Source organism: Pollicipes pollicipes, unplaced genomic scaffold (genome assembly GCF_011947565.3).
Source record: "Pollicipes pollicipes isolate AB1234 unplaced genomic scaffold, Ppol_2.1 Scaffold_2555;HRSCAF=2994_pilon_pilon_pilon, whole genome shotgun sequence".
Taxonomy (NCBI): Eukaryota; Metazoa; Arthropoda; class Thecostraca; order Pollicipedomorpha; family Pollicipedidae; genus Pollicipes; species Pollicipes pollicipes.
The window spans coordinates 29,267,410-29,278,256 of NW_023596136.1; the positions used below are offsets into that span (position 1 = coordinate 29,267,410).

A 10,847-nucleotide genomic window follows, 5' to 3' on the forward strand; every position below is an offset into this window, starting at 1 on the left:
CGGTTTGGGGACGAAGAGACAGAAGGAGTATGCGCAGGGAACCAACCCATTGCCCAGCGATACGTTATTGGAGATTTTCCGGTCAAGGTAGCTGTGTAGCGTTCGACAATCAAGTTTTTTTACTTTGATTTTGTTGCGCACGCTTGCTTAGCCCCAGAAATTGTTGCCGCAAAGCAAACGACACTATTTTCTAGGGTAAAAAAAACGCAGTTGGTTGGCTGTTTTTGAGATTATATTCAGCTAACTTTCCAAACAGCAGCTAGGAATACGCAACCATAGGAATATAGGGAACTGGATAGGCCGACTGACAAAAGTGTGTTGGAACAGTAAAATAATAAAAAAGACTGTTGATGTACTAGCCGCTTTCACGATGGATTACGGTGCGTTTAAACCTCAGTTTCTATTTTCTAATCACGCACCTATTATCAGTGATTTTCTGCTATAAATGCTTCGCTGATATTGAAAAATAGATTTGCCAAGACGCAAAATTTGATGAAATTGCGGTCAGCTGAGTATAAGCAAGAACAAGCTTTTATGGCCAAGTATGATGTCGGATCTCTTCCCACCGAAAGTTTTCAAAACTTTTTAAGAACATTCAGTGGCATCTCTGACGCAGGCGCGACAAAACAAAACCATATATTCTTGTAGCGTTCTTGTTCATAGACATGCAGTACTTACGGAGATTGCTTACAGTACTTACAGAGCTTACTTACATTACTTACAGCGCTCACTTACAGTACCTAAAGAGCTTGCTTACCTCCTACAGAGAACCTATAGCGCCTTCAACCTTAACATGATCCGAGATGAATGTTCCTTAAATGAAACGATCCGCGAAGCTCGCCTTGCTCCACACAGCACCGATGTAAACCACAATGACGCAGCCAACATCCAAGGACCTCAATCGATGTACATTGCTGATTTCCAGTTATAGTATTTTGATAGAATTTGGGTAAACTGAAGGCATGGTCTGAAGCAATGTCTATAAAGGGTCTCGTCTGATATAGCGGCCTGATCCTAAGTTTGACATACGTGGTTAACCCGTTGCATTTTAATGGAATTGCATGACAACAATCTTTTCCTTTTCAGAGTGTTTAGGATATACTTGAAGTTTATAAGAAATTGCAAAACCCAAAGTCCTTTCAGTGCATTAATCATTGGTGAAGACGGCTAAGACGATGATAGCAATTTTCAATCTGATCACTGTGGATGCAGCTCTTTTGAAGGTGGTGAATTACGTAAAAAAACGGCACGGTGAGAAGTGTTGCAATCACCCCCAAAACTTTCAGGGTGCATGAGTGTCTCCACACAGAACAAATATGTTCGTGGGATCCTAATCCTGCGCATGAAGGTCTGAAGCATAATCTCTGTTAGCATCAATGTGTTTCTTCGGTGTATTTTGAAAGGCGTCCCCAGTAAATACCGTATGCCTTGGTGACCTTCAGTGGGTTTAATCATACAGTGTGGGTGAACTCGACAGGTCTTCTCATGGAGCTGGCATCTCTGTAATTGCCCTGTATAAGCGCCTAACGTCCTGTCAGTGACCGCCCCAGGATGGCGTCCGTATAAAAGGTCCGCACGGAGTACACGACACACGGTCGGCACACGTCACAAGCTCGTAAAAGCGACGTTGGAAATGCAACAACTGGGCGAATCTTGCCGGCATCGGCGCCTCGACAAAGTTAGGCGATATACTGCTAACGGTTTCATGGTGATCATCATTTTGTTTCGTAAGATGCGGTGTGCTTCGAATTCGTGCACATGAGGTCTTTTCATGTTTGCTTGGCACATATCTTATTGGCGACAGGCAATAAGATTTGCAGCACTCTGTGTTACATGCCTTGCATTATTTTTTAATAGTCGTGGCAATGCCATGAACAGTATGGAACAGATGAGCTGAAACACTTTGTTGTTTTAAAGTATCGAACGAATAAAGTCGTGTTTTTCACACCCAAAAGTGCCACATTGGTCTTTACAAACTACGCTTTCTTGAGTTCCCCGCTGGTCGGGATTTTGCTCCAGAAGCAATCGCCTATTGGTGGAGAGTGGTTAAATCCCGGTGCATGCATACCAACTCCATCCAATAGAACTCTGGAAAATTTGCTCGTCTGATTAGCCCCGCCCCCTGCTTTCGTTTACAAAGGTGATTTATCGCCGGAGGTGTTTCATCGGCCCGACATCTGCGAAATTACACAAGTTACAAGTGACGTCATTATGTATGCTATGCGCCAGCGTTATCTCATTTACCCCGTAAACGTTTTCAATGCTAAAAATTAAGTTGAAGTGTTCATTTGGACTTCCCAGTTGGATCTGATTAATTTTGTGACAGCGATTGAGCTTAGTATCTTCAGAATGGTGCTACAGGTGACGGCTATTCAAGGTCAGATCTTGTAATCTGGCTTTGATTCGTCCGATGGATTAGCAGTCAAATGCGATTATCAGCAGCTTATTTGTGCAATGAATTATGCCAGCACTTGTGTTATTTAGGCGATTCTAGGCGACCTAAAAGAGATATGAGCTTCCCAATAGACAGAGACAGATAGACAAGACAGATAGACAAGACAAATGCCGCTTGAAAAAGATGCGAAATCTTTTTGGAAACGCACAAATGGTCAGTGATGGCTGCAACTACTGTCCGCAGGCCCGCACTCGTGGTGTCTATGACAGCTGGGTAATGCTGAACCAACAAGGTAAAACAATGAGAATAGTAGCTTTCTATGCTGCTAAAACACGGTTATCTAAAAAATTCAATAATTTCTCGAAAGCTCGTGGTGCACAAGAAGACCCATGCAGTCCCGATTCCCCCACCACACGCGCCACACATGATCTCGTATGGACTCCGGCTGAATCATGTGGCCGCGCCGCTGCCAACTGCGACGCAAACGGAACTGCCGCGATCAACAGCGGCAGATTAACGCGGGATGGCAAACACGGAGTGTATTTCATCAGCGGACTTCACGTACTATACAAGAATGGTACGTTATCAGAGGTTCAACAGGCCATGGGGCGCACACGGTCACGCAAATCGGGTGCGAAGAGGGTGGCGGCACAATACGCATCACTTCAGATTCAACTGAAAATAAATTGCGCCGAAGATGACCCCGGGCCCAAGCTCGCTCCGGCCCGTGTTACATTCAGGGCTGATGAACGAGGTAAGCGGTTGCAAATGCTGTGAGGCAGCCTCATCACACAGTTTGGTTTCAGCGCCAGTTCGTACGGCTTCGTTAGATCCTGCCAAAAATGACGCAATGTTCATCGACACACACACATCACGCCGCCGTCCGCCACATTAGAGTCAGAGCGACTGCATGCATTCTGCTCATATGCATTGACGCCTCCGTGTCTCCCGCATACGAAGCTTTCGTCATCTCATGTAGCGAATTCATGGGCATGAAAACGTCTGGAATCATTGGTAAGTCTGACGCACGCTCCACACGGCGCGTTTGGTTGAACTGCTGGACAAAGCCCCAGATTTTGAAAGAGGAACTGATGCTCATTACAGAATGCATTATTCCATAAAACGTGTGCATGTTTCAAACGTATAGTGTTCGGGAGCGCTTTAACGAGTGGATCCGATAAAATAAAACGAGACCAAAAACACCTCGTCGGCGATCACTTCACTACCCCTTATCATACTTAAATCGTTGACACAAACTCGCTCAGACATCTGTCAGGTCTGTAAAGATGTTGCCAAATTAAAGAATTGCAGAATCAATGCTAATAAGAAACTTCAAACCTAGGTTGAACACGACGAACTTTCTCTGGAGCCTCCCATACGATACCGTCTGGCAATGCAATTACTATCCATTGGACCTGTTCGAGATTATGCCGCCTGAGAGCATTGCGTGCTACGGTTTTTAGGCGTTCTACCGCACAACATTTGTGATTTGAGTCGACTGTGTGCTTTATGTAGGTGCACTAAGGAAGACCCACGGTCGATTGTTATCTAAGTTTTCCTGGACTGTTCCATTGCATCGTGAGCATCAGGTTATTCTTACGTTTATCTGCATACATCAGGACTGCTGACGTTCATCTCATTAGCGTTCTTTAACATTCGTTTTCAAGTTCCTGATGCCTGAGTTTTCACTTGGCAAACAGTCATGGAGTGCGGGAAAACAAATTTACACGTGAGAGCCAAGTCAGCTTTGGCGTTTGGGACATAATGCGACCATATGGACTTCCGACACCTAGGATGGAAAACTTCAGTGTTTATCCATCATACAGTCCAAATAAATTAATTTTGAAAATCCCCGAATTGCCGAATAATCTTCATACTGTTTGCTTAAAGATTTGTATCTGAAAATATGCGTAGCAATATTTGACGTTGCCTGTAGTGATAAAATATACCATGCAGATTCCAAGAGCTTCGTAACTCCACAATGCACAGCGGATCCAATCGTGCAGCCTTTGTTCACACCACAAGAAGCACATTGATTGCAAGCCATCTATCAGTGAACGGCTACAAATCTGTACAAAATCTATACGGGAGCAGGCACCTGACTCAATGACTGGCAGCACTCATCTATAAAAATAACTCCCCGGGGAGACACCCTCACACAGGTTCACAGTCGCTCACACGCCCTCTGTCTCTTCGACTAGCTTGCACGACGCCATCGCCATCGGTGCGCGCGACGAACGCACTGCACAAGGCAGAGCGACGCGCGGGACGAGCGCACTGCACAGGGGCAGCGCGGCGCGCGCGACGAGCGTACCACACAGGGCAGAGCGGCGCGCGGAACGAGCACACTGCACAGGGCAGCGCGGCGCGCACAATGAGCGCACTGCACAGGGGCAGCGCGGCGCGCGCGACGAGTGTACCACACAGGGGCGGAGCGGCGCGCGGAACGAGCGCACGCGCGGCACGGCTGTCGTCTCTATCCAGAGCTCCGCCGTACACCGCCAGCTGCTGACGGCTCCTAGGGCTCGCGGAGAGTCCCACAGATCACCACCCGCCCGATGAGGCGTCCCGCGGAGCGACGGCGGCCAGCGAGGCGGCACGAGGCGCGGCGTCGGCCAGCGCCCGGCGCTACCGCCGGCTGGCCGGCCGGGCTCGCCGCGCACCAGTACTCTCACCAACACAGCCACTGGTGCGCCAGTAACGTCGCGCAGCCGGACGCGGTGACGTGAAAGTACACAGCGCGATGGTAGGTGTGCGACACTCAGCTTGTGTGACAGACGCAGCTTCTGTGCGCCCTCTAGCCTGGAAAGCCAGACAATGCGTGACCGGCACATCAAGAAACCGACTTACGAAACAGCGTAATGATATTCAGGCAAAAGCTCAAATGGTATTGACAGGGTTCCAGTGACGATTTTCTTGCGGCGAGCCACTAAGCAATACTTATAGTTTTACTAAGTAATGACATATCGGCACTCAAATGCGTCAAGCGAAATATATACGAGGCAGTTACGAGCAATAAATTGTGCAATCTTTCAATTGCCTTTTATCACTAGATCTTCATGACACATGCTAACAGATACAGCTATTTTGGCCAATTACGTCCCGACTAAGCCTTTTAATCGATCACTGGTGAGGGCTGAAAACCTGTTAGCCTATCTCAAAATATCAAAATCAGCTTTCAACCGGCAGAAAAAGCGGAATTGACGGCGGCGTGAAATAAGCACGACGATAAAACAGGCCACCGCGATGGGACTTGACTAAATTTTGTGGTGTAGACTAAACTTTGTGGTGTAGAAAATAGGCATTCACGTCGCGGCATCAGGCTGCGCCCGAGACGACGGCGCGACCCTCAAATCTGATATTCTACGTGGTCACAAATCCTGTAACTGGAACCGCAGTTCTAAGTAGACTGATGATATTAAGATATCCCAAACATGAGCGTGTATTTCTTGAATGACTGATGACATTGGAATATGCGGCACATGCGCGTGTTTTAGACAACTGGAATAAAGATACGCATGTGTTTCCATACACGCAAACGCGCCCGAAAAATGAAGCGTCCGTGTGATCGAAGCTGTGTGCTCGATTACTACACGCACTCGAAAAATAAACCGTCTGGGCACCCGAAACTGTGTAATCGAGTGCTACACGTACCCGAAGAATAAATCTTCTGGGCATTTCGTTGTAGAGACATCAAAAGAGCATTAAACGGAAAGACTTAGAAAAACAACGGTAGCAATATCATTATCACTATATTAGTTTTGCCACATTTTGCATAGCAACGAAATTCTGGACTGAATCAAATCCGAACGAAAGGTATCGCATGCTAAGAAATGTACTGTAAGCTATCGCTGGAGGGGAACTTTTCTGTCGTCTGACAAGAGTGCTCAGAGGTCCCATGTCGTCTCGAAAACTGATGTGCGAATGCAACGTGAAAAGTGGTGCCGGTTGGTCCGCTTCAACCTACATATCAACGTCATTAAGCTTCATGGAGGTAACCGTTATATACTAGACCAGGTTCACGGGGTGGGGAAATTGCACTTAGGTTCGTTTGCAATCTTTAGAGAAAAGCGTTAATACAGTGGAGAATGCGTGTCGGTATGCCACGATTGTAACGGGTGACATAACAGTGTGAGATGATTTAGCGTGACACCGTTACACTGAATCATGCATGTATCAACCCACCTGGGGTGGCCCGCGACATGCCAAACTAGGTCACATATATGTCACGCTTTAAATACCTCAGCTGCATTCCGATGTATCAAAAACGACCGTACGACAGCGGAATACACGAGAGCTGGCAAAACTTTCCAAACCACATCAAGCGGCGGTTCAGTGGACGACAAAGTGTGTTGTGAAAGCCCCCCCAAAAAACAGCAATGTCCGTAAATATATTTCCATTTGAGGTGACCTACCATGACCGTGAGTAACATGGCCTCATGCATATCTCAGAATGCATTTATGTAACACCGAAGATACAAAAATCGGAACCGGTGAGTTATTTAGAACGCATGCTCTCCAGCAAACACACACACGGGGTGCATGAGCACAAAGTGTGCCCGACGTGACCCCGCAGAGGGATTGGCACCGGTGACATTTGAAGAGCATATTTTCAAAGTGTCGTACCATCACGTGTAGAAGTGTCCAAAACTCAGTTGCCAAAAATATAGCACTGTTCTCGTTTTGAATGACTCGTATTTGTTCCAGAAGGCAGTCCAGAGGCTCTCAGTCTCGGGAGGTTTCAGCACGCTCACGCGGTCAACACAGGCCAGCAGAGCAGCCGATCAGACACGTGATCACCTGACGCCACGCGGCTCCGCACTCATCTCCGCCCGTCTCGGCACACCCATCGGCAACAGCGGCGCCGGGGGATGCATTAGCGCAACACCCAAACTTTTCAGCCGATCCCGGAGAAGATTACATTACATCTGCATATAAATGGCGCATTACTGGGCGGCCAAAGCATTCAGTTCGGCGGCCAATTACATGTCATTGCACGCTGGAGCGAGGAGAGGGTCGCGACATTTCACAAGGGCACCGTGAAAGCCAGCTGACACCACCGGACGCCGCCGCAGCCGCGCAGTACGGCGACCGCGCCGGTCGCTGTCTCGCACCGCGCGGCCCGCCGGCCTACTCACGTTCAGAATCGCAGAGGCCAGGTGACCAAGGCACCGGCGAGCACGTGGATGAGGAGGGGAGGAGCCCGGCGGGCCTCTACCCCGCTGGGACTGGCGATTCGGGACTCCAGCGCTGGAAACACTATCGTCAGAGTGTGGCACGTGGTCCGGGAGTAAACAGCATCGGGGTGTCGGTATTAAACAGTGATTGGGTTGAATATGTTGCGGAATGCTCTGATGAAGCAAGTTTGATTCGACATGTATGATTCTCTAACAAGCTTATATTCAGACGTCAAATCTGATTTCAGCACAGCCTACGTAAGACTAAGATTAGAACTATCATGTTAAATACTAGGTAGATGGCAGCTGCTTGTGCTTTCTCTCAGTAATCAACGAAGTTCGCTTGATATTAAATTCATTCTCACAACACTCTGCATATATGCACATGTACGTCGCAGAGCTCACTGGAAGGACCAGCAAAATGAAGGTCAAGTGTGAACTTTCGGTGTCATTAGATGTGCAGAGCCCATATCGCATACCGTTTAGCATATACCCTGAGCCCAAAGCTACCCATATAAACCAAACAGAACGGACTGACAAAATTCAAATAAAGACCAAAAACATTCCATTTCACCCATAGTATTGGGTTTACAAAAGCAAGACGTCTGACAACGCAACGCGACGCAATACGTATGTCACTGCCTCCTCCAAACGAGACAGAAATCCAAATATAATATGCCCGCATCACAGAGTATCCCCTTTCAGTGATTGGACAGAAGTGAAGAGCATGTCAAAAGGGCCCATGCTCACCTTCGCCTTTGGACAGCGTGGAGAAGTGGAACATGTCTGAGACGGCGTTCCAGCCGTGCCGGTTGCTGGCCTGGATGTACAGGTCGTAGGTGGTGGCCGGCTGCAGGTGCCGTAGCGTGATCTTCTGGTGGTGCAGGATGTCGTTGACTGGCTCCGTGCCCGTGGTCGGTACAATCACCTCCTTGAACTGCGACGGTAACGCCACCGTAGAGTTGAACTGGGGGGGGGGGGGGGGGGGCGATGCTCAGTTCCAGTTTGCTTTGGTGTTCGTGTCAAGCAGAACTTTTGGGTACACTGTGCTACATGGATACATGTCCATTTCGCTAGCCATATTACACGCTTACCACCAGCGGTACGACTATACTGCACTAGCTCTGTTGGGGTTTTGTAGAGGGTTTGTGCGGAACAGAGCAATTAAGTCGTGCCAAACACGCAAGTGCATGCGTTTTTGAGTCTCAAGAGAACGCCACTTAAAACTTACACATGAATAAAACGGAGGTTAGTCACACTATCGATATGTTTGCTCACCGACCGATGCTTCGGATGAAAACTAATTTTCCGTGATACATCGCTTCTTTTACCCATTCCCACGTAAAGTGACAGGGAAATGTAATGCTGCTGGGATTACTGCTGAATTTCAATGTTCACATTTCTGTTCATGTTTATGCTCAATGTGCACTTTTGTTTGACGTTCATAAGCTGCCAGCGTACGAACCTTGCTCCTTCTGTATGCGACTTTGTACTCGTGTATGGCGCTGTAGCTTTCCACCTCCCAGGAAAGGTCAAAGTCCTCCGGAGCCGTGCTGATGGGGGGACTTGTGATCCTCACCCGGTCTGCCACACCTGGACGAACACACACGGCAGCGTCTGTCATAAATTCATGACATACAAAGGGCGGACGTACCTCTGTTCTGGCAAACTATGCTGCCAGGATTGAAGAGCAAACAGCGGCATGTCTATGTACCCAAATGCATGCCTTTTGAAGCCAAGCACGTCATGCACAGAAAATCATTCCAGTTGTCGGCGGGATCACATCGAGGATTTGTGTCCGGCAGCAATGTGCTGGCATGTCATGAAAGCGATTCGCTTTGACATAACTGTCTGATCACTTGAAGCATCAACCAACTATACCGCTATAGGTGACCTAGCGCGGTACATCCGAGTTTTGGTATTCTAGGCACATGAAAACAATCCTGCTGGATAAAAACACAAGCGAAACCATTTTTGGATCACCAGGTTTTGATCATGGCCGGTGATCCACACGGAATATTTGGAAAAGATAACCAAATCCTTTCTAAAAAAGGATATGAGCCCAACGGCTTAAAAATTGGTAAAATGCGCGAAACTTTACTATGTATTCACTTATAACTCGGCGTGTGTAAGTCAATTTAACGTACAGATATGACAAGGCGTCATACGCAATACATAGAACCACCGCCAACGCGTATTTTCTTCAGCATAATCGATAATGTTTAGTCATCCGCGCTTGTCGTTCACAAAGCGACGTTGTTTCTGTGGTTGCGTGAAACGGCCGGAAATAACTGGCATATTCCCGAATTTGTCACCGCCGCTGACACCACGCAACAAGCTGACGAAACACCGGCCCCTGCCCCTATTAGTCATCCAACCACCACAGTCCTACACGCCCGGAACACAAAGACTTCCATAATGAAACCGGCCTCGAGCCGTCTGAGGAGCTTCATATCTCCGCGGCCATCGCGTGTGATCAGGGGCCGTGCATTTCGGCGTGGCGTGCGTGCGCCACATTCGGCGCGCGGCACGGCAGGCCCGCGGCCGCAGTCGGGACGGGTCGGGGGCGGCCCGAGGGCGTGCGGAAACGGAACACACCACACCGTGCGTCTAGTGTTCACGCACGCACGTACGCAGGAGTGCGCCCATACGAATAGGAGCACGCGCCCAGTGCAGCCGACCGGGTACAGCATCCAGACGCGGTCCGTGTGAAACGTTTGGGGGCCTATTACGGCTCGAGCGGCGTTTCCGCTGATTTACAGCCTGCTGCACGGCGGCCGAGGCGGCGGCCGAAGCGGCGGCCGAAGGCCGGCCCGCGCCGTCTCCTCCGCCCGAGCCATAACCGGCGCGGCGGCGACAATCAGGGCGCCGTAGTGGACCCTTACGGCCCGACGTGCGCCATTTGGCCAATTTCATCGCCGCCATTAGGAGACCTGTATTGCAACGGTTTATTTTGGTTTCGGCGCCGAGCCGACCAGGGCAGCGGACGTTAGGAGGCTTGAGAGGCGGCCGGCAGAGAGAGGCGTGTCTGGAGCGTCAGTATGCGGGGCCGGTGAGGTGCCGTCCCTCGACCGCACGAGGCCGGAACAGTGACTCAGTTTCCGTGGCGTGATAGCGACAGGCTTTGCTCACCTGTGACGATCATGCGTCCCTTCATGGAGCCCAGTCTGTTACTGGCCTCGCAGGTGTAGGTGTCGAAGTCGTCCTGCTGCACGCTCCTGATGGTCAGGATGTGACGCGTGCCCATGACCACGTCCTCGGAGATGACGTGACGG

The 10,847-nt window shown here is 49.3% G+C and overlaps 1 protein-coding gene across 1 annotated transcript; it reads right to left on the minus strand.

Annotated features, from left to right (window-relative positions):
- Positions 1–5,048: 5,048 nt before the first annotated feature.
- Positions 5,049–10,819, minus strand: LOC119100002 (uncharacterized). The gene is made up of 5 exons (XM_037223124.1): positions 10,705–10,819; positions 9,038–9,189; positions 8,323–8,539; positions 7,534–7,645; positions 5,049–5,197 (listed from the first exon to the last, which is right to left on the minus strand). Exons 1-4 carry the CDS (start codon positions 10,817–10,819, stop codon positions 7,536–7,538), a joined length of 594 nt encoding a protein of 197 aa, XP_037079019.1. The 3' UTR covers positions 5,049–5,197; positions 7,534–7,535.
- Between the last annotated feature and the right edge of the window lie 28 nt (positions 10,820–10,847).

Coding starts and splice junctions, on each gene's coding strand:
- LOC119100002 (XM_037223124.1), bottom strand. CDS start 10,819: ATGGGCACGCGTCACATCCTGACCATCAGGAGCGTGCAGCAGGACGAC. Junction 9,190..10,704: donor GGGACGCATGATCGTCACAG/GTGAGCAAAGCC, acceptor AATTTATGACAG/ACGCTGCCGTGTGTGTTCGT. Junction 8,540..9,037: donor TCGCATACAGAAGGAGCAAG/GTTCGTACGCTG, acceptor CCCCCCCCCCAG/TTCAACTCTACGGTGGCGTT.